The 22,130-nt window shown below is 37.2% G+C and overlaps 3 protein-coding genes across 3 annotated transcripts; 2 read left to right on the forward strand and 1 right to left on the reverse strand.

The window, feature by feature from the left end:
• Positions 1-63: 63 nt before the first annotated feature.
• On the forward strand, positions 64-16,406 carry LOC140930266 (protein adenylyltransferase SelO, mitochondrial-like). Its single transcript, XM_073379942.1, has 19 exons — positions 64-599; positions 2,086-2,224; positions 3,916-3,949; positions 4,556-4,667; positions 5,452-5,575; positions 6,550-6,656; positions 7,081-7,184; positions 7,686-7,809; positions 7,957-8,005; positions 9,016-9,050; positions 9,525-9,565; positions 9,796-9,868; positions 10,050-10,136; positions 11,980-12,100; positions 12,577-12,644; positions 12,730-12,775; positions 13,510-13,553; positions 13,651-13,717; positions 14,277-16,406. Exons 1-19 carry the CDS (start codon positions 88-90, stop codon positions 14,436-14,438), a joined length of 2,049 nt encoding a protein of 682 aa, XP_073236043.1. The 5' UTR covers positions 64-87; the 3' UTR covers positions 14,439-16,406.
• A 720-nt stretch (positions 16,407-17,126) lies between these two features.
• LOC140930267 (costars family protein ABRACL) lies at positions 17,127-18,131 on the reverse strand. The gene is made up of 2 exons (XM_073379943.1): positions 17,961-18,131; positions 17,127-17,384 (listed from the first exon to the last, which is right to left on the reverse strand). Exons 1-2 carry the CDS (start codon positions 18,091-18,093, stop codon positions 17,269-17,271), a joined length of 249 nt encoding a protein of 82 aa, XP_073236044.1. The 5' UTR covers positions 18,094-18,131; the 3' UTR covers positions 17,127-17,268.
• Positions 18,132-19,047: 916 nt separating this feature from the next.
• Positions 19,048-22,130, forward strand: LOC140929299 (transmembrane and ubiquitin-like domain-containing protein 1). Its single transcript, XM_073379103.1, has 3 exons — positions 19,048-19,423; positions 20,748-21,003; positions 21,681-22,130. Exons 1-3 carry the CDS (start codon positions 19,195-19,197, stop codon positions 22,033-22,035), a joined length of 840 nt encoding a protein of 279 aa, XP_073235204.1. The 5' UTR covers positions 19,048-19,194; the 3' UTR covers positions 22,036-22,130.

Below are 22,130 nucleotides of genomic sequence, written 5' to 3' on the forward strand. Positions count from 1 at the left end.
GTCGGAAAATGTTGGAACCAATCGGAAGGATTCGGAACCATTCGGATTTCCTTGCATTTGCCGGTCATTGGGTTCACAATCAGGTACATGTCATTCTTTAGCTGCTCGAAGAGAATACTTTCCTGGCGGTGGACTTTAAATCACAATCTCGCATTGAAAAGGAAATTGTTACCTTCTTCCTATGCCTTAAACGTATGTTGCAAGCACTTACATTTTAAGTTTTTCTGCACGAACTTTGAAAAGGAACTTGGTGATTTCAAGATGGCGAGTGGAAACGTCACTTTGGAAACCCTCAATTTCGACAATCTGGCGTTGAGAACGCTACCCATAGACAAGGAAACCAAAAACTATGTACGACAGGTATCTGGAGCTTGTTTTTCACGTGTTGAACCCGCTCCTGTGGAAAATGCAAGAACAGTTGCATATTCTTCTCAAGCAATGTCTCTCCTAGATTTGCCTCAAGAGGAGTTGAAACGCGACGATTTCCCCGAGTATTTCAGTGGCAATAAACTTTTACCTGGTGCGGAGCCCTCAGCACATTGCTACTGTGGTCATCAGTTCGGTTATTTTTCTGGTCAGCTTGGAGATGGGGCTGCCATGTAAGCTCTAGTAAAGATGATGTAATAGATTCCCGTGGGGAGGGGGGGGGGGGGGGAATGGGCACTCTCCATGTATCACCCCAAATACCTATGCATGTATCGCCAAAAGGGATCATGATTTTCATGGATTATAGTATTTCATACGCACAACAGTTCCCAAAATCAGTTACAAAATAAAATATTTAATTAAAGTAGGGCATCAAAGCTGGTCTATTTCTAGAAGGTGACAAATCATTTTCACTCATGCGGGCAGTGAAGGAAAAGTGTTTAATCCCACACAGGAATTTTTTGGTACATTAACATGGCTGGCCATTTTTGTGGTCCACCAATATGTCCACTGTGATGTCATGTGACAATGATCTACGCTATTTTACTAGTAAATGCAAACTCTTTCTAAAATTGTCTCCACATTCGTAGGCTTGAGCAGCACATAACCACTCAAGACATTTCAGTCATGTGTGACACAACTTGCAAAACCGGTTTGTGTGACAGCAACTCTGGGCTCAGAAATTTCCAGCATGCAGTCTAAACAGGACACGCGCATTCCACATTAAACAAAACCAGTTTTGAAAATAAGTAAGTTTTGACCACAAAATTGGTCAGTAGCTACTTGAAAGAACACATCGGAGGCTGGCAGAGGTCTCTCTCTTTCCTCACCATTTTCTCTTGCTGTAAGAGACCTCCGCTAGCATGGAAGCCAGGTGGTTAGGTAGCTTTTGTGTAGCCATACCCTCACCCTGTTGTTTTCTCCCCGGAGGTAGGTTACGGCTACACATAGGCTAGGGGAAAGAAATATACTGTTATACCCAGAATAAAATTAATATTAGACAGTATACCCAAAATTTCCCCACCTTTTTTCTCAGTATATCCAAGCTTTTAGGAGACAGCATACTGCAAATCATTTGTTATTTACCAGGTGAAAGATACAGTACCTTATACCCAAAACACCCGCCTCATGCTGATCCAAGATCAACCAAAGTACTTCACAAGTAAACAGTTTGCTATTTCACCAACCAGGATTTCTGCCATTTACGAAAATAATGCCACGGTATAAAATTTGTAAAATTTCGAAATTTCTGCTTCATTGGCCTATTTTCACACCAATCGGAAACAGTATACAGTATTAAAATGCTTCTGGAACTGGTTTTGGAAGAGGATGTCCACAGAAACTCTCCAGTTTGGTTGACAACTTTGGGATAATCTCTCTTGTAAATGACTTGTCCCAATTAGCACCTTAAGGAACTCTAAGTACACCAGCTGCCATAGTGTAACCATTTCTCTTTATCAATGCTTTAGCAATATTGTTGTCTTAAACTTCACATAAAAAATTATTTTTGATATACAAGGTTTTTTTTATTGAATTTAAGGTGGGTGTGCAGTTTTGAAATGGCTGCCTCTATTTGGCGTCTCTTTCATATCAACCATATTTTAATCTTGTTGGCATGCTGAAAGAATAACTTGTTATTTGTTTGATTGCCTGTTGCAGGTATCTTGGTGAGGTAGTCAATAGGAAAGGCGAGCGATGGGAAATACAGTTCAAAGGTGCTGGTTTAACACCTTATTCAAGGCACGCAGATGGCCGAAAAGTTTTACGGTCAAGCATTAGGGAATTCCTCTGCAGTGAGGTGACTAGTTATACATTATTATTGGGTTTTTATGCCCAAAACACTGTACACATGAAGCAGTTTTGCTGCTAAGTTATCAAGGGTGTATGTCTTGAGGATACTACAGAAAACCAAGCACATCTGATTTTTTTTCAGCTTTTTGGGAAGGCCAGATTATTGAAACTTGCCCTGAATGTTGTTTTGTTGTTTTTTTTTTTTTCCTAAGATCCTAAGACCCAGGTCAAATTTGATTTTAGGTTTATTTTGATTTAACCTTTGTTGATTCTCAGGCCCGGCTCAGATACTGATTTTTTCATGAGCCAAGCCTAATTCAAATAAGGTCGATCCAGATTATTTAGACCGGCTGTTCTGATTCAGACACTGATCTTAATTCCAGCCGAACTAAATTCAAAAGGATAAAAATGCTGATTTCGGTTGAACTGCTCACAAAATACGTCATAAATAGAGAATACTTCATGGAAAGTGCTGGCGTACGGTATTTACACACGAGTTGTTTTTGTATCAGAAATCAAACAAGTGAGATTTTTGATACAAAAATAACAAGTGGGTAAATACCGTATGAAGCACTTTACATGTGGTACTGTGTTTATTGTATATATACTGAGACATTCATCATTTTGGTGGCCTTTTTATTTTAAATCTTTCTAAAATGCTTTAATTTGCCGCTACACACCATGAAATAACAATGAAAATGAAGTATCGGCTTTTTAGTGGAAACGTTTCTTAAAAACATAAATGACGGTAAGGATATGAGGTAATCCAAGAACTACAAGACATAATAAGTAATCTTTAAATGTACAATTGAAAATGAGTGAATTTTGGCCGGTTTCAATATAAGCTTAAGCTTATAAATGGAAGACAAAGTAACTCGAACAAAATGCACAATGTAAGCTTAGGTCTTGTTCTGTTTTTCCCCTTCTGCTGTTGTTTCACCAGCTCTCCACAGTTTTCTTTATCGACAGTGAAACAAACGAAACTATTTCACTCCATTTCTGAAATGTTTTTCACTTTTTTAACAAGAAAAAGCTCTTTGAGAAAAACTTTTCTCCTCGAATGTGTGCGAAGCGGCGCTCAGCAAGCTGCAAGAAAAGGCAGGAATTTTGGCGCGAAACTCACACACCTCTGTGGCTTCTGATTGGACATATTATTTTTCTCACATGTGAAAAAAACATCGTTCACAATTCTGATTAGACGTATCATTTTTTTCACGTGTGAAAACCATAGTTCACTCCTCTGATTGGCTAGAACTCATTTATGTATCAAAATTTACAACACAACTTTTTGGTGAGTATTTCTCAGTATGTATATAATAATACTGTATTCACTAGGTCCGACACATGAAAAGTTCGTCGTCTGAATCAAAAGCATTCCAGAGTCACTCCAAAGGCGAAATTCCCAGCCATTCTAGGTGGTAAGAATGGCTTAGCCCTTCCATATTGAATGAGGTATTCCTAATTGATTCAGATGCCAAACTTTTCATGAACCTAATTCAATGTGTTAGGTTTGGCTCCTGAAAAGTTCGGCACTGAACTGGGCCTCAGTTTCCTTTGTCTCCCAGCCATAGGAGACAAAGGAAATGAAGAATCAGCCTGGGTTAAAAACTTTTAGCCTGTGATTGACTTTGGCTTTTTTCATGATAATACATGGTCAGTAGTGCAGTAACTAATAAAACCTGCGTTTATGATTTATAGGCTATGCACTTTCTTGGAGTCCCAACCACACGAGGTAAGTGACATAATCAGGTAGACAGGTAGATAGATAGATAAGAACTTTATTTTAGCACGATAAAAAGATCAGCATTGCTGGTGGGGTCGTGCATACTAACAATATTATTACAAGAAAAGGAAGAAGTACTAAAAGCAAATGTACGATTAAAAATTAAAAACTGTTAAAAATGTTTCAAATAGGTCGTGAAAATGTACAATTAAAAAATTAAACTGTTAAAAGTATTTGTAACCGATATCTCTATTTTTAGTAGTAGCTAAGATTGGTTCGAAATGCATTTTATCAGTATCAAATTTTACAAGACAGCGTTTAAATTCTTTTAAGGTTTTGGCCCTTGTTTCCTTGTTTGTTAAAGTGTTCCATGTGATTGCTCCTCTAAAGGGTGTGGAGTGCCTAATAAAATTAATTTTGTTTCTGGTCTTGGAAGAATGATGTTCTCGTTACTTCTGCAGCCTGAACTCCTCTGTAAAAACAAATCTTTAAATTCCATGATGGTCAAGAAGTACAAATATCAGTTAAATACCTGCCATACTCTTTCAACCCTGCCCATTTCTGCTCCCTTTAAGTTGACCATGGTGTTAATCCTTTCAATTTCTTTTCCTTCAGCGGGCAGTTGTGTGACTTCAGATACAAGAATTATCAGAGATATTTTTTATGATGGGAATCCCATAAGAGAAAAATGTACCATCATACTGAGGATCGCTCCAACATTCATCAGGTGACTACAAGTTTCTGAGTAGTATGGTAAATGATCAATTAAGTGTCGCAGCACTAATATTTCATTTTCCCTGTTATGGGTGCAGTGCTTATACAAGAGAGGTGCTTATTTTAACTACTGGTAAAACACTAAGGGGAATATAGAGAGAATTAAGTGAGGCGCGTACTCAGTATGCACAATTTAATATAAAAATGTACTCCTCGAACTGTCATATGAACCCAGTTTCAAGAGTTTCCCTACATTAAAACTTTAGAACTCAAGAGTTGGTCGAGGTCTTATTTCTCAAGCGATATAGTGTTGATATCTTTTTATATCAAGCACTCAACAAAGGTGGGGCATTAATTTGTTAATAGATTATCAATCATTTATGGTACACTGCATTCAAATTATGTTACTGTTTGCCTGTGTACAGTAGTGTAGGCTAATAATAGAACTTACAAAGTGTCTTTTTTTTACTAACCTGAGAAAACAGCCAGCGTTTTCCAGTGCCACCACTGGTTTCCCCACAAATTGACATCTGAGAAATGAGCACAGAAATTCCATACTGGTTACTACCGAGATCTTGGGAGTGCTTCTGATTGGTTGTGCCACGTGGGAAATTTGCCTCAACCAATCAGAAACACCACTTAGGTCTAGGTAGTGACGTGTCATCAATATGGAATTTTTGCACTCATCCCTAAGACGTCATTGGAAGGAGAGAAACCAGTGTTGGCATTGTAAAATATCAGCTGTTTTTTCAGGCTATTTTTTTTTACCTGTCTTCTATTCTGTGCTTTGTTCAAAGGTTTGGTTCCTTTGAAATATTTAAACCCACTGACCCTATGACTGGACGGAGAGGACCAAGTGAAGGACGCACAGATATTCTGAGCCAGCTTCTTGACTATACTGTAGAGACATTTTTCCCAGAGGTAATGTCAATTTTTTAGGTTAAAATGGTTTCATCTTAGCTTAAGTTTAAAGTTTAATAGTGCTTTTCCAACCATACAATAAAAATATTAAAAAGCTACGGTAAAAGATGACGGGATAGCGGCAGGGGGAAACTGAATTCTCATTCTAGGGCTACTCTCCTTTGATATACATGAACACATTTAAAAAAACTTAAGCTAATAGAGTACTAAAGTGTGACGTCATAAAAATGAAATTTCTGAAATTATGGGATTTGTCAGGATATTCTGAAAGAACAATGTCCAAGAGGCCTACTTGCCAAAAATGAGCATTTGGGGGCAAATTGTCTCTGAGATCGTAGCCCAGTTATACTTACAAAACTCCATACAAACCCTTCTAAATTTTTTTGAGGTTGACCCCAAAAAAATTTAGAAGGGTTTGTATGGAGTTTTCTGAGTATAACTGGGCTACGATCTCAGAGACAATTTGCCGCAAAATGCTCATTTTTGGCAAGTAGGCCTCTTGGACATTGTTCTTTCAGAATAATTATTATGAAAGGGCTGTGGCCCTTAGCTTAAAATCATGGTACCTACAAGTCTGTGATGGACCTATGGTGCCACAAAATTTGGAGGCATCCAGATTGATACGGAGGTCATAATGCCAGTCACTGATGTCATCATTGCATCATTACTGTCACTCTTGGAACTATCATCACTGAAATGACTTTATTTATCACGCTCATTGTGTTTACTATTAATTACCACACTGTCATCATCATACTTTTGTTACTGCCCTTGTAACTTGTCATTGTTATTACTGTCATAATTGTCATCATCATCATCATCATTCACATTATCATCATCAACACCATCATTGTCATCATCATTATGACATTGTTCTTCTCAGACTATGTATCTGGTAGTTTAAAGCTAGAAATGACTTTCGTTGTTCTCAGGTTATGAGTTTAGCTTTGTTTTCCTTTTCTTGCTATTGTAAGGTCATCACAGAGAGTAAAGAGGAGACTTACCTGGCATTTTTTAAAGAAGTAATAAGACTTACTGCAAAGGTGGTGTCCTTGTGGCAGTGTGTTGGGTTTTGTCATGGGTAAGTGGCTAAAAATGTCAGGCCTGTGCTCTAGCAGTGGCCAGTGACACCAGGCAACTTACCTTTTCTTACTGGGACCCTGAGCATCTTTCTTAGAGCACGACCTTGAGGGTAGTAAAGTGAAGAATGACGATCGAGGGGCTTTGTTAAAATTTGTGAGAATCACAGATAAAGGTGTGCTTGATGAGGCTAGGTGTCGTGACAAGCTACCCAACTAATAGAGCAGTGGGTATCATTTCCTTGCTCCTAGATCCCCTGGAAAAAAGCCATGGTGAGAGCCAATTGGAAATTGCAGTCACCACAAAATAATGTTTTAAGTTATTTCTTCTACCCACAAACTCAGATTAGGATGTGCTTTCCTTTTCCTTCAATGAATGTGATGATTATAAACTTCATAAAATTTTCATTTATTTTCTTCCTGCAGTGTCCTAAACACAGACAATATGAGTATTCTAGGCCTGACAATTGACTATGGACCATTTGGTTTCCTGGATCACTACGATCCTAACCATATCTGCAATGCCTCAGGTAAAATAAAATATCATATATAAGCCTCCCAAACTCGTAACGTAAAAAACCCTCCGTTAAATTGCCCTTCCAAATAAAAGCCCCACAGGTGCCTGTACTCGGAAAATTTCCCTCAAATACAAAGTAAAACACAGCAAAAAAGGCAAATTTACTTCCAACTATAAGGCTAGCCCAATCAATTTTGAAACGCAAATTTCCCTCTCTGGATAAGCCACTCTGAATATAAGCCCCTCCAAAAAAAGCCCCTCAAAAAGGGCCTTTGAAGAATATAAGCCCCAGGGCTTATTTTCGGAATTTTACAGTAGGTTAAAACATTTTAACCTGAATTTAATTTTGACCTGTAACAGATATTGAAGGTACAAGGACATAAGTCACAGCAAGACATTGTTGCTAATAATATTTTAGTTTTAATAACTTGTACCCATGTATTTGTGTTAGTGTCATGAAATGTACTACCCTATTTAAGGTCAGTTGAAGCTTAATGTTGTTGTTTCTGGACAGATGACCAAGGAAGGTATAGCTATGAGGCTCAGCCAAGCATCTGCAAATGGAATTTGATCAAGCTAGCAGAGGCCATCAAGGATGTTCTACCTCTGGAAAGATCCAAGGCTGCTGTAGAAGAGATGTAGGTTCATGTTATTTTTCAAACTTCTTAGTCAGACATAATTACTTTTTTCAATAAATTGTTTGCAATGGTAAATGTATTTAATTTCAGGTCAGATATTTTATGACCGCTCTGTACTCATATTAATATCATTTACTTGCATTTCAGCTATGATACAGAATTTCAAAAGTGCTACATGGAGAAGATGAGGCTCAAGGTAGGTTTTCCTTATTTGAAACAACATCATGTGCAAATATTTTCATTCTTACAGTCAGGGCAGGTCAAGCATACCCCCAAAGATTGCATTAATGAATTTATTATTCAAAGGTTGAATCAGTTGGTACAGTGAAAACCCACTTTATGCCCACCTCAGTAATACAGTCACCTCGTTATTACGGCCACTTTTTTTGGCCACCTGGCAAAAACCACCATACATTTTCTTGTAAAAAAACCCTCGTTAATACGACCACTCTGTTAATACAGCAAATTTTTTTGGCCCAGTGGTGACCATATTAATGGGGTTCCATTGTAGTTGCAGATTTCAGTTTCATCTCAGCACTCCTGCATACGTAATGAGCAGTGAATTCACACTCGAGGACATGAAATTTCTGCCAACTCAGTTTCCTTGAATTTGATGTAAATGTCTTTAAAATGTCGATAAAATTTTTTTATCCATGCAAAGATTTTTCAATCTGACCAAATACAGAGGAGTTATCGTGAAAAATACACTGTTCATTATGCATGCAGGAAGGCAAATTTGAATTCAAGACTGGTTGTGGCAACAACTAATGGATTCATTTTTCAAATAATCAATTCATTAATGCAATCTTGGGGGGTACGCTTGAGCTGCCGTGACTGTAATTTTATGTGAAGTTTTGTATAGGCAAAAGTTAATAATTGGCTAACAGAGTGAATTAGTGTGTTGTTGGACAAATCCATTTGATTTCCATTCTCTGCTTTAAACCATTTAAAGGCTGGGGAACAAAGGAAAATTAACTATGATTCAAACTAGGCTGAATACTGGTCTAACCTGGGAAAAGATTTCACCCACAACATATCAACATCAACCTCACCCTTCCCTAAATAGTCATATCATGTGGGCCCACAGAAGCTCTGATGTTACATAATATTCTACATCCTACTTGCATGTGCTTTATTTGATTTGTAGTAGTGACTATAGTATTTATTATTATAATAATAATATTATGATTCATGTTTATTTTGTAGCTTGGTCTTTTGCAAAAGCAGCTGCCTGAGGATGAGTATGTAATAAGTCTATTACACAGACAGTCTTTGTGGTAACACCCCCCCCCCCCCTCCCCTCCCAACTCACAACCCCTCTTTCAGTCTGGATGGGATACAGATACAGTTTGTTAGGGGTATTAAACACAAGTATAAATATTTTCCATCTAGGGTTCTCCAAAAGCTCCATTTATCAGCAGTAATCACCACTTGATCGTCACAGATGTGACAGTTACTCAGAGAGAAAATTAATTATTATTTTGAAGAAGAATAGTAAATCTGTCGTATTTGTTACTCAACACTTCATTGGATGAAACCATTAGCTTTGACGACCTGCTTAAAGTTTTTTCCTCCTTCATCTTCTCTAAAGTTTTTTGCAAACCCTGTTTCCTCAGGTCATCCAAGATTAATTGAGTCGGAATAGTTAACAAAGTGAGTTTTAAAGTTAATATTATCATAAATAAACATATCTTTCATTTATCTTGCACTTTCAGAGATCTTGTTAAGAGCCTTTTAGAAACAATGCATCAGACAGGTAACTATGTATGTTGCAATAATTTTCTCCAGTCAGTTACAGTTTTCAAGTATTGAATGCTTTGATAAAAATTTAGCAGATCAGAAGACCTGTATAAAAATTATAACAAATAATAATCATTTTTATTAATGGGTATTCATGAGAGAGCAAAATAATCGAAAGCATTTTTGATTTTTTCCTTCAAGTAATATAATTTATTATTGGCAAATTTTTAATTTTCATACACCTAGGAGCTGATTTCACAAATTGCTTCAGATGTCTCCGCAGGATATCATTACAAAACACCTTATCTGGGAAAGACAGGTAGAAAAATTCTCACCATAGACAAATACCTATACAAAATTTTACACTGATACATTAGTTTACCAGTTTATTGTATTCCATTAGTATGGATTGTTATCTTGCAAATTAGGTAATAATGTATAAGTAGATGTACTTGTTAAGTTTGATTAGGTCTATATTTTTGTTGTTCTATCTCTAGTAGTGATGAAAACATTTTGGAATACCTGATTTCCCAGTGTCAAACAGTGGAGGACTTGAAGAAGTCAACAAAACCCTTCCTTGGAGCAAGGTGCAGCTTAATTTAGATTTAATTTTGAGTCCTTTAAACCTCCATTAACAGTGGCCAAGGTAGAATTTATATAAGAAGATTCTATTTTGTAAAACCCAAAGAAATAAATTATTTGTACTACTAATGCAAAAGATCTACCAAAGAGGTTTCATGTGAAAGGTAATACCAAAATATTCATCCTATAGAATGGTGAAGGATGGGGGTGGGGTGGGGGGGGGGGGGGTACTCCCTAGAAAGTCCTATACTGGGAGGCGTGGCCCAAAAGGGGTACCTTGTCTGGGCTTCAGGGATTTTATGAGGTGAAGTATATGAATGGGTAGAGAAATCTTTGTTGAGTAGCCCCGGTGATGTTGAATCATCAGTTAAGGGGTATCAGAAACTCATAAGGGGTTGAAACGTGTAACTCTCATATGTTTGCTTTGTCCGATGTTCGTGATTATTCATTTTCGAAAGTACCATATTTGGAACGAGAAGAAGAGATAACTGACCAATCAAACTTCATAAACAACGTGACGTAATTTTACTTCAGGTTCCCGCGCCCGCTTAAAAGAATGGCCGACAAACGGGGGAAAAACACCCGAAAGCCGAGAAAGCTTTCAAAGGTTGAAACCAGGAATATTACCGAAACACTGAGCAGGATATTATTGCCTTACCACCCGGGCCAAACATAACATTATGAAACCCATTGACGGCCTCGCAACTACTTGTTTTTGAAGTTGTCACTTCAAAAAACAATGCCTCGTTGACCCTAAACTTATACTGCAAATAGGCTGTTAAAATTTTTATGTTAAAAGTCTAGAATAAACAGTGAAAAATATTTTCGAATAAAATTCATTAGCTGCGTATCGAAAGTGTCCAAAACCTGACATCTTCGCATAAAGTGATATGATGCTTGTAATGAATGTGAGAAGCATTTTAAAACCTTTTAAAATTAAAACTTAGACGTTGTAGTCACGATCGTGTTTTGAGCTAATTTTATGACTGAACAAACTCAAAACAATAGACAGAGAAGCCGTTTCTTGAAAATTTTTATTCAAAGTCCAAAAAGTTAATCCTTTAAAGCAATTTGGAAAACACTATCTGAATCGTGGATCCGTTCACGCAAGTGACATCGGCTAAGCACATGGCAAAATTCAGCACAAAATTCATCTTGAATCAGGGCACATTTTGTAATTTTTCTTTAGCGCCGAAGAGAAAAATTTATAAAACGTCTATGAAACATTTAAAAATACATAAATTCCCTTTCAAAAACGTAATTGTCTTGGCCATAGAGTGCAAAATGTACCTGAAAATTCAGCAAAAACTTCGCTGTCTTGGTTGCATTTCAAAACAGACCATGGGCTCCGCCGTGAAGAAAACAAGGTTGAATTCCTCAAAGGACGTTTACTTGACGAAAAGCTTCCCTTTCTCCACAAAAAGAAAGCTGAGCATTCTTTTGAACTTTCTCTTTGGATTTTTTGTCTTTTAACGGTGTATTTTTAACCTTGAAATGCAGAAGTCTTGTCTTAAAACATCTGCATGGTGATCGCGCAGCAGCCATTTTGTTGAAATGGATATCTGTCACTAAGATTTCCAAATATGGTCAAAATGAATATTCACAAGCATTGAACGCGAGTTACACATTTCAACCCCTTATGGGTTTCTGGGGGTTTATTAAACTACTTTTTCATTCTTGAAGCTGCTTTGAAATGTCAAATAACACTAAAAGTTATCTCAATTTGTCCTTTATTTTTAGAATTTGTCAGGTCATATTTTTCCAATTTCACATTTTTCAAGTGATGTAGGTAGGAGTCAGTGTCTGAATCTTACATTCAATATAATTTATGATTCTTCTCCATCTTAGAGAGTTCCAGATGCTGATGATGTTACTTCAGAATAGCCCTAGTCTCCTGGAACAGCTGGGAGGAGGAGCAACATTGATTCAGAAAGAACTGGAAAGGAGAGAGAAAGTGGAGAAAATGAATGTAAGACAGATATTTTCCTTATTATTTTCCTTATTTTCCTAGTGTACAAGATGGTTGCAAGCACATGTCACATGAAGGTTTTTACTATTGTTTTTTTATAGTAACAGTGCAATCCTTTTAAAACAGACACTAGCATTCTCTAGTATTTTGCCACTCTCACATAATACACCTTGTTTGCCCCCCAACATTTTCCATTTAAGCATTGTCTTCAGTTCTTCTTGGGATGACTGTAATACCCAAGAAAAATGGTTATGCAAAATTTGCAGGGGGGGGGGGGGTGGGCAAACAAGGTATAATGGGAGATATGCAAACAGTGAATTGAGCAGACACCTTTTTAAGACACTTCTGGCTCACTGATTTAAGACCCAAATATAGGACATCTTCTTTGTCTGTAAGTTTCTAGTATAGTACCTAACGCCTGTTTAAAGGTTCTCTGTCAATGCACAACTGTTTACTAGTAAACGTCCATTTTGCAGGAGTTAAAGCCAGAGGAGAAAAGAGCAAAAGATAGAAAATTGTGGCAAGAATGGATTGAAAAATATAGGTGAAGCAACAAAACTATTTGCATCTTTATGCTACTTGAGCTTTTTGACATTAAAAAATTTGTCAAATTAACTATTATTTTTCAGGTCCAGACTAAATGCTGATTTTCAAAATGTGCAAGATCGAGAGATGGTATGTTTTCCCAGTTTCAATTAATAAAATTAAATCATTTGTATCATAATAATCATTCATCACATTTATTTTTTAAAATAAAAATACAGCAGTTTTTTAAGATACACTACTTATAAAAATAATTTTACCAAATTTATTCTTTAGAGGGTCTGTATAATAATAATAATCCATTTATATAGCGCCTTTTCTACAAGATTCAAAGGCGCAGTTTACAAAAAATTAGATAGAAGTAAAAAGTAAAAATAATCGCAAGAAATTGACATTAAAACTAGACGCTAACTACAAAATAGATAAATGTACACAATAGATAAAAAATCAGATAACAATAAAAACGTCACGATTCATAAGCTCGCATAAAAAGAAATGTTTTAAGTTCGCGTTTAAAATCATCAATTGAGTTTGCAGATTTAATATCCTCAGGTAAGTTATTCCAAAATTCCGGAGCAGCAACAGAAAAAGCTCGTTTACCATACGAACTGAGATTAAAATAGGGTTTAACTAATAAATTTCTGTTAGAGGATGTAAGATTGCAGCTGGGTGTATACAATTGAAGGAGTTCCTGTATATAGATTGGAGCTCGATCATGTAGTACTTTGTAAGTAATTAACATAATTTTAAATTCAATACGAAAGGAGACAGGGAGCCAGTCTGTATTCAATCAAACTTGCAGCTTCTGTGAAGGTGAAATAATATTGTTTATTTTGTTTAAAATTTTTTGCATTTTCATCTTGCAGGCCAGCATGGAAAGAGTTAAAGCTATGAAATCCAATAACCCCAGGTAGATACATTAATAATATTCAAAGCTAAGTCATATGTACTACTGATAAAAAAATAAAACTTCACAAATTATGACCATTTGCTTGTGTTTTGTTTAGGTTCATTCTCAGAAACTACATTGCACAAAATGCCATTTCTGCAGCAGAAAAAGGAGACTTTTCAGAGGTAATTTATAGCAACAACAACAAAATTTATTATTATTTTAATTCATAATAAATTACGGAGAAGCTCCAGCCACAAATATAGTTATGAACTAATCTAGGTGGCTGAGGAAAAAGGAAACAGAAAGGGTGGAATATACTACAACTCTAATTGTAGTAATAACAGCCAACTAAGGGAATGCATCCAAATATCCTGTCAGTTATCCAGAAATGTTATCCAGTTATCCAGACCCAGTTATCGGAAATGTACCCAATTAATTTTCTAATGGTTCAAAATCGGTACCAGTTTGTGGCCTCTGTTACCATTTCTGATATTAAACATACTAAAGCAGTATCTTAAAATAAACTATATTATTATATAAATAGACAGAACTAAAGACAGTTACTTCTTTTTGATTATTAGGTAAATGTAAGTGTCCCTTAGCACAAATTGTTGAAGATAAGACATATTTTTGATATTTTAACATAGTCGTCAGCGTTCAAAAGGATTCTGAGAAGAGTTTCCTCTATGTCTAATCTACTGGCTTGCTCCTTTTTTTGATGTTCATATTTCACTATTTCAGGTTCAGCAAGTCCTAAAGCTACTTGAAAATCCTTACAGTGACAACATAGAGTTGGAACCAAAGGAGAGCAGAGCATCAGAAGCAAGCTGCAGTTTTGAGGAACTGCAGTTCACTTACGACTGTAAGCCACCAGGGTGGTCTCAGGAGTTGAGGGTCACATGATCGTCGTAAACTGGCTTACCCCTTTCAATGAATGAGCACTTTGTAGGACCACAAATGCCATCTTGTACATAAATTTTTGGTTCCTATGCATGGCTACCAAGATATAAAGCTGGCATCAGAGATTGTTCTTCTCTAAGATCTATACTCTCCCTTGGAGTTTGACTGCCAGCTTCGTAGATTTCCATTTCCATTCAAGACTACTGGATAGTTAAACTCGTTTACATCAAACTACAGACAGAGCACTATGTTAATAGGGTGCTGATATTAACAAGGATTGGGATAAAACAGCAGTATACAACAAAAAATATAGTCAAGTTGCTCTTAACCCTTTAAGTCCCAATAGTGACCAACATCAATTTTCTCCTAACGATATCCATAGATTGTCAAGAACAAAGTCTGTGAGAATTAATAAAATGATCAAAAAGAGAAAAATCTTTGATCTTTTATCAAATTCTCTCAACTAATTCTTTAACCCTTTAAGTCCCAATAGTGACCAACATCAATTTTCTCCTAACGATATCCATAGATTGTCAAGAACAAAGTCTGTGAGAATTAATAAAATGATCAAAAAGAGAAAAATCTTTGATCTTTTATCAAATTCTCTCAACTAATTCTTTAACCCTTTAAGTCCCAATAGTGACTAACATCAATTTTCTCCTAACCATATCCATACAATGTCAAGAGATTAGGTTATGAGAATTAATAAAATGATCACCTAAGGGAAAATGCTTTGATCTTTTATCAAATTCTCTCAACTCTTTCATGAAGGAAATGTATGGAGATCAGTTTGGAGAATTTGTATGTGGATATTGGGGCTTAAAGGGTTAAAGTGGATGAGTGGCACTAAGTTGCTTTCACAGAGATGGGTCTGGGGGAGACTCCCATATGAAGGGGGCGGGGATGCTCGTCGGGAATTGAATTAAACCCCTAAAGGAAACTAATCTGGGCATGGCCCAACTTTTTTTGGCCCCCAAAAGATCATATGAAGAGACCATTTTAAACTTTGATTACATGAATCGAGTAAATAAAACGAATTAAAATCATATAATTTTTTTTATATTAATTCGCGTGCAACCCTAAAAGAGACCTTTGTGGCTAAATATGATGGCTTTTTGCCCAGGAAACCCTAAGTAAGACCAAATTTCAAAATTTAAAAGACGAGCATCCCTGCCCCTGTCATGTGGGTCCCCCCTCCCCAGTAGATGTGTCCCCCTAAACATAGCAAATTTAAAAACAACTGGAGAACAATGACGGATCAACTCTATTTCATGGTCCATTTTTCAGGGGTGTTCCCTTCTTCTAGAGATATTCAAAAGTTGGCTATTGTTTAAATCCTTGTGGGGCAGCTAGAGTAAGTAGACTTTTTCAGGAATTCAGCATTTTTCAGCTTTATGGTGCATGTGGTCCTATAATTTCTTCTTTGAAATTGGAGATAGCCATTTTTCACAACTGGTGTTGAAACACTTGTTAAATGTTTAGTGCATTTTTTTTATGATGGCGCATTCTAAAACCGGAAGGAAGTGTGTGCTTGAAGAGTGTTTATCGATGCCAGTACCAATAATTTTTTTCTTTTACACTCTAGCTGAATAGTAGTGCGGGGAAACAAAATATGAATTCCAATCTGGCAGCTGCAGCCATTAAATTAGTAGATTTAAAATCATGTTGTTATAGAAACTAACTTATTTCAATTTACTGTGTATTGCCCAGGAGGAAAAATATCAAATATTTAATGAAAACTTAAAATTAGCCTGCAAACACAGGCATATTTCTGGCTTTTTCTTCTCCCCTGGTGAAAAATCAGGGAGAGGGAAAACACAGTTGGACATACATGTGCATTTGCAAGCAAGGATAGATGTGAGCAGAATGTAGGCACTGTCTAAGCACTGTTGAATAAAATTTATAATAAAATGTTATTTTTGATTGCTAAAGCAACTTGTGTGGAATGTTATTAAAAATTTAAGACCTAGCAATGACCAGATGCTAATTACTTCTAATAAATTATATCACTTCTGAGTCAAATGAAAAGTTATGAGAATAAGACAATTGATGAATGAAGGGGAAGGTTTTGTTTAATAAATCAATAATATTGTCCTAATTATTGCCAGGTACAGGAAATGCAACCATGAGCAAAGCATGGAGAGTATACATGCTAATGTTAGAGGAGTTAAACTGGAAGTTCTTAATCTTTCAAGCCTGTTCCAGGCATTCAAGTGCAGGCACATATGATTAACTTGTTCCCCAACATCTAGATGCCTTGAACAGGCAATGTTTATCATAATGATTCTAACAGGCATTTATCCCAAACTTCTGATCCTATTCTGATTTCTTAGTTTTTTAACTCAATTTGGTTGATTTCTTTGTTGGCGTCATGTCCGCCCTAGAGGATTTGTAACTTTAGTTCATTAAGGAGTTCCCAGTAAACTTAGCCCACCACACTTCAGGTGATGCCATGATACTCATGGGAGTCAGCCATATTTGAAACTTTCTTGGATGAGCATAACTCATTATGAAGAGACGCATAGAAAAAGGGCGCCCAGTTACTAACTCTTGAATTAATCCCTTGCTTCACGTGTCAATACAGACAATGGGGAAGAAGAAACAGCAGTTCCTCAATAGTCACTGAAACTTTTTTTGAGGCCATCCCTTCAGTTTATATCCCATGTACTTTACAACATAATTATGTTATCCTTCTATAAAATATAGTTTATTTGCTTCTCTTATGCATTAACTACAAAGAGTTACAAAAATTGTGAAATATTGATATTCAATCTAAATATTGCAAAACTTTTAATCAGTCTGTAATGTGTAAAATTTAAATGCAAATGTCTGATCATTCATCTTTTAACAGCACAATCTCCACATTGTCATGTACACCTTGAAGAAGTAATTCACCACTGTAGTTCACTATCTTCTTTCTCTTAGCCGCTTTGAGGGTTCCCACAAGGGCTGCAATAAAAACAAAACCCATTTGGTGATTTACATGGGAATAAAAATTAAGTGTGGACATTTTTCAGTTGCTGAAAGTTATGCAGGTTTACGAACATGAGAGAAATGACACGAGAAGCACAGACGCTTGAGAGTTCTTAAAACCTGGAAAGTGCTCTAACTGTTCATCAGCACAGGGATGCTGACTCTTGTGATAAACCTATGGTGCAAAAGCATACAGAGTGGTGCTACTTATGTCTGCACAAATGCCTTTTTTTGCTGCTTGAGCTTATGCATTTTGTTGAACTAGTCCTCACTTAGTTTCCTTCGTAGCTGTACATGCCAGAGTCATGTGATATTCCCCATCCCCACAAGGTGGGGAGTGGGGAGCCTTGCGAGAAGTTTGAAGGACCTGACTGGAGACTAGTCCTCAATGGAAATAATGTTGATGTGAAGTTAAGCGCCATAAGAACATGATGTTTTGAATTTCTTATGTTTATGATAATATTGCAAGTTTTTATGCTTGGTCATTAGGAGGACTAGGGCAGTAGGCTTACCAGTAATACGCAACTCGACAATCAGTAAGATAATTTTTACCTTCAAATATGTTTGCACAACGATCATCATTAAATAGCACTCCAAACTTGACTGACACCTGTCCATCAGCATTGGGTGCACCAAGGCGCTTGATTTCCTGGACTAATAAGTTCACTTCATGTTCTACATTCATGATACAAGGCTGGATAAATTACACTGGTGAAATCAGGTCTGTTGAATAGAACATAACATTATATCAATAACTTGTTAGCCTGCGTGACAGGTGTTCAAACAGGAAGGGAAAGGGAATTTGGGCGTGGGGGAGGAGGGGAAATCCCCTTGCACATTCTTTGCACTTCTCACATGCCCAAAATCCCATTTCCCTTCCCTTTTGAAAACCTGCCACACAGGCTAAGGTCTTGTAGGCAGGCGAAACTAAATCCTGTTTAATGAAGTCTACTGTACAATACTCCACATCAGCCTTCTCCCCGGTCATGATCCTCAGTGATTTTGAATGTGATGTCACCTGTAAGCCTTTTCAGGAGAATTCGCAAGGCATCCTCCACCAACTGGCCCAGGGACGACTCTGGTTCCACCACAGCCTGGCGGGGTGTACGCCGGGGTGTAGTGGGTCACTCCCCTCTCCAGGGTAGTTGACAGTGTGGGGTCTCCAGAGACCACATCTCTGATCAACAACATTTATCCTACTTATAGGGCTTTAGCTTGCCAAGCATTTGTTGTCTGGGGTGAGGAATTCGGCCTTGGCTTCGTGAAATTGTCACATTATGCGTGCAGACTATATTTAAGAAAAATTCCGAAGGGATCGTTCAATAAAATTCCTAAGACAGCCCCGTTTCCGGATCAAATTCAGCCAGTGAAGATTTTCCAGCTATAAAGTATTTTAAAGACAACAAACTGTTTCTCGTTTCTTTGTTAACTAATGAAGGTTATCTAAAAGTACTTAATTCAATCGGTAAGCGGTAAATCTCACCTGCACTCGCCGGCTGACGTTCTAATCTTGATCAAGAAAAATTTTTGCACCGATTGCACACCACTCCTCTTGAGCCTGCCGTAAATGGGCAGTTATCAATCTCATTTTTAAAGGAATGTCATGTAATAGTATTAAAGTGTCGTTTTACCAAAAGCATGTTTTTCATTTCCACACCTGCACCAAGAAGATCCGCGGATTTTCCGTAATTTGGGCTTAAACGGATCAACTTGATGGATATCTCTGTCATTTATATTTCGATGTCTTTTTAAATGTAAACAGCCGTGGAAATAGTCTCCCTCGCAAATGGCTGCTTCTATTATCGAAGGAATCGACAACGAAGTTCTCTTTGTTCTTGCTGTGTTCGTGGCATTTGTGGCAATATTTTTGGTCCATTTCCTATATAACTCGAATAGAATCTCGGGCCCAAGCTTTAACTTAAATGCTGGACAGAATGTTCCTGACACAGCATCAGCCTCTATGCATTATTCACCATCTGAGGAAAACTCGGAAGGAGGTTCATCGAATGGACCAGGTAGGCTAAACAGCTGCCTAGGAAAATGTCAATAATGTATTGCATAAGGCTTATATCGTCTTTTATTATTTATGTACTTTGTTCTTCGTATCCCCCCAGGACCCGTTAGTTTTGCGAATCTTGCTTACAAGTCCAATGTTAGTGACACACAGTTCTACAAATGTTGAACTGTTTGTGTATCGTATAACGTGTTCCAATTTTTGCCTTTTTAAGTAATTTTGAATGTCCGAAAAAATCGGATGACTTCCGAACCGTGCTGAGGACGTTCCAACAACTTCTGAACATTAACAAAGATTCCCGAAAATGTTCCGATGATGTCTGAGGGTTGCCAAATGTGGCAGTTGGCACCATCTTGGCAAGATCACACTTATCTTGGTGAGATTCCAAGCAAACATACCAGAATTTTTGTACTGTAGGCCAAAAGTAAAGTTTCTTCATTCAATTTAAGAAATGGCTCAATTCATTTTTTGATGACCTATTTAAAGGATTGATAAGGTAGATACATAAATGGAAAGTGACTAAGTTGGGATCGTGAAAATTACATTTGCCCAAAAGCTAAGGGACTATGATAAGGTCTTTAATTGGCCACAGAGTAGACTATAATGGGGTAGGGGCTCTGAGAGACCAGCGGCACATACCCAGCAAAAATTAACCGATGTACCCCCTCCCCCCCCCCCCCCCACAAAGTGAAAACCACTTAGCACTACAGGAATACAATGTATTTTGTTGAGCAAGTAAGTGATCAGCATTTTCTGCAGATGCTTTGGTCACCATCAGCAGGTGTCAAGATACCTTGCCTCTACCCTTAAATATGAAGAACTTTCTTACCTCAAAACTCTGAAAATGTGCGACCCCATTCTAGTAACTCTATTGAAAATGAGACCCCATTATAGTCAATCCAGTCATAAAAATGCGACCCCATCCAGCGGCACATCCCCATTAGTTCCCCCCCCTCCCCCCTGGGGGAGGGGTTTCAGTCCAATTTTGCACGTTTATGACTCCCTTTTGTTTTGTTTTTGTATTTCTTTTTTTTATTTCATCATTCAATGTTATTTTTGTGTATCAGTGAACTCTTTACCCAGTGGTTAGCCTTTCAAATTGACTAAAGTTACTTGACCTATCTCATGTAAGGTGGCTCTCAACAGATTAGCTTCACTTTTCAGTGAGTCAGGGTTCTTATAAAAAAATTGCAGAAAAACAAAACAGATATAAAGGTAAGCAGCTGTAGTTTAAGGACTCTTGCAATCTTTAAGACAGTCTTTTCAGTCCCAATTTTCTCATTCATAAGAATGAACTAAAACGTTCTCTTGTTGTTCAATGATAGCTGCAAACCCAACAGGCAGTGAACCACTCCGAAATGATACTGAAGCTACGCCAGAGCAAGTTAATAATGCAAGCATTCCCCAGATGGACAGTACTACGGATGGTGTGTGCTGGCGAGGGGATGAAAGCATGCCAGACTCACACAGCCCTAATACAAGTAGTACCCCAGGAGAGAGCATATCAATCCGGGTTAAATTCATGGAGAATGAGAGAACTTTATCAGTAAATAGGACAATGAAAGTAGGGGATTTGAAAAGGTATTTGCAGCAGCTTGATAACCAGATACACCTTGCAGTTTTATCTAAATACATGTATCTAAAATCCTGGTCAAAACGCTTGGGACAATTTGTGTTTCAGGTGAGGAAAATGTAATTCAAGTTGATCCCCCTCCCCCCCTGAATAGTGTTGGGTGTTACAAGTCAAACACTCTGAACATATTTTGCATATGCTAAGGACCTCAACTTTGTTGAGGGGAGGTGGGGGAAAAATCTTGGTAAGGCCGTGTTTATGAGTGTGTAACGCAGGTTAGCCGTAAATTCCATAGAAAAACATGTGAAAAAGGGGAGGTGCCCCAAAACCTTTTGGCCAGGATTGTAGTTTAAAAAATGTCACTTTTAACATCCTTTTAGTTTGACAAGTGGCTGTGAAAAGGCATGTTAGCAGAGCATAATTTTACAAGAGTTACATTTTGTTCTGTTTCTAGCAAACAAAGGTAACATTACTCAGAAGGTAGGGCGGACTTGGGGAGTTAATCCAAGGAAGAATTCTAAAATGCAAAACACATTTTTCAATCCTGAAAAATATACCTGAGTCCTTGTAAAGTCCATGAAAAATCCTACATTTTTAAATATGTTGTATTCATATATTTTTTCAATATTACAAAGTGCGCAACTATTTTAATGTGTCTGTGTATCTTATCTTACTTCCACTGCAGATTGTGCTTTCGGAATGAATTAAACAGTGGACAAAGGGTGCGGCTTATATACAGTGGGCGCTTACTGCAAGATGACACTGCCCCTATCTCCTTTTATGGCATTGAGAACTATTCAGTACTTCACGCCCAGATTTCTGACATAAGAAGAACAGATGAGAATGAACAATCAACAACTTATCACCAAGAAGCCGATTTGGACTTGTCTAAGTTATTTCTTCCCATATTAGCAATAATTCTGACACTTTGTTGGTATGGGTTTTTTTACTACAGACATCTTTTCAGTGCAGCATCTGTAATTATCCTTGTTTTCATGACGTTTGCATTCGGTGTCTTAGCACATGTTATAACATCCTAATGTTCTAATTCTCTGTTAAATTGTATAATACAGTCAAACCTCCCATTAGCTACGATCCATAATGTCAGGACTTAGTCATCCCTATGGGAGAATCA

Source organism: Porites lutea, chromosome 3 (assembly GCF_958299795.1).
Source record: "Porites lutea chromosome 3, jaPorLute2.1, whole genome shotgun sequence".
Lineage (NCBI taxonomy): Eukaryota > Metazoa > Cnidaria > Anthozoa > Scleractinia > Poritidae > Porites > Porites lutea.

Excerpts from the sequence above, each read along its gene's own strand:
- LOC140930266 (XM_073379942.1), top strand. The coding sequence starts at position 88 with ATGTCATTCTTTAGCTGCTCGAAGAGAATACTTTCCTGGCGGTGGACT. Across the intron at positions 7,185-7,685 it reads CCATATCTGCAATGCCTCAG|ATGACCAAGGAAGGTATAGC; the intron begins GTAAAATAAAAT and ends GTTTCTGGACAG. Across the intron at positions 9,869-10,049 it reads ACCTTATCTGGGAAAGACAG|TGATGAAAACATTTTGGAAT; the intron begins GTAGAAAAATTC and ends TATCTCTAGTAG.
- LOC140930267 (XM_073379943.1), bottom strand. The coding sequence starts at position 18,093 with ATGAATGTAGAACATGAAGTGAACTTATTAGTCCAGGAAATCAAGCGC. Across the intron at positions 17,385-17,960 it reads TTGTGCAAACATATTTGAAG|CCCTTGTGGGAACCCTCAAA; the intron begins GTAAAAATTATC and ends TTTTTATTGCAG.
- LOC140929299 (XM_073379103.1), top strand. The coding sequence starts at position 19,195 with ATGGCTGCTTCTATTATCGAAGGAATCGACAACGAAGTTCTCTTTGTT. Across the intron at positions 19,424-20,747 it reads AGGTTCATCGAATGGACCAG|CTGCAAACCCAACAGGCAGT; the intron begins GTAGGCTAAACA and ends GTTCAATGATAG. Across the intron at positions 21,004-21,680 it reads AAAGTAGGGGATTTGAAAAG|ATTGTGCTTTCGGAATGAAT; the intron begins GTATTTGCAGCA and ends CTTCCACTGCAG.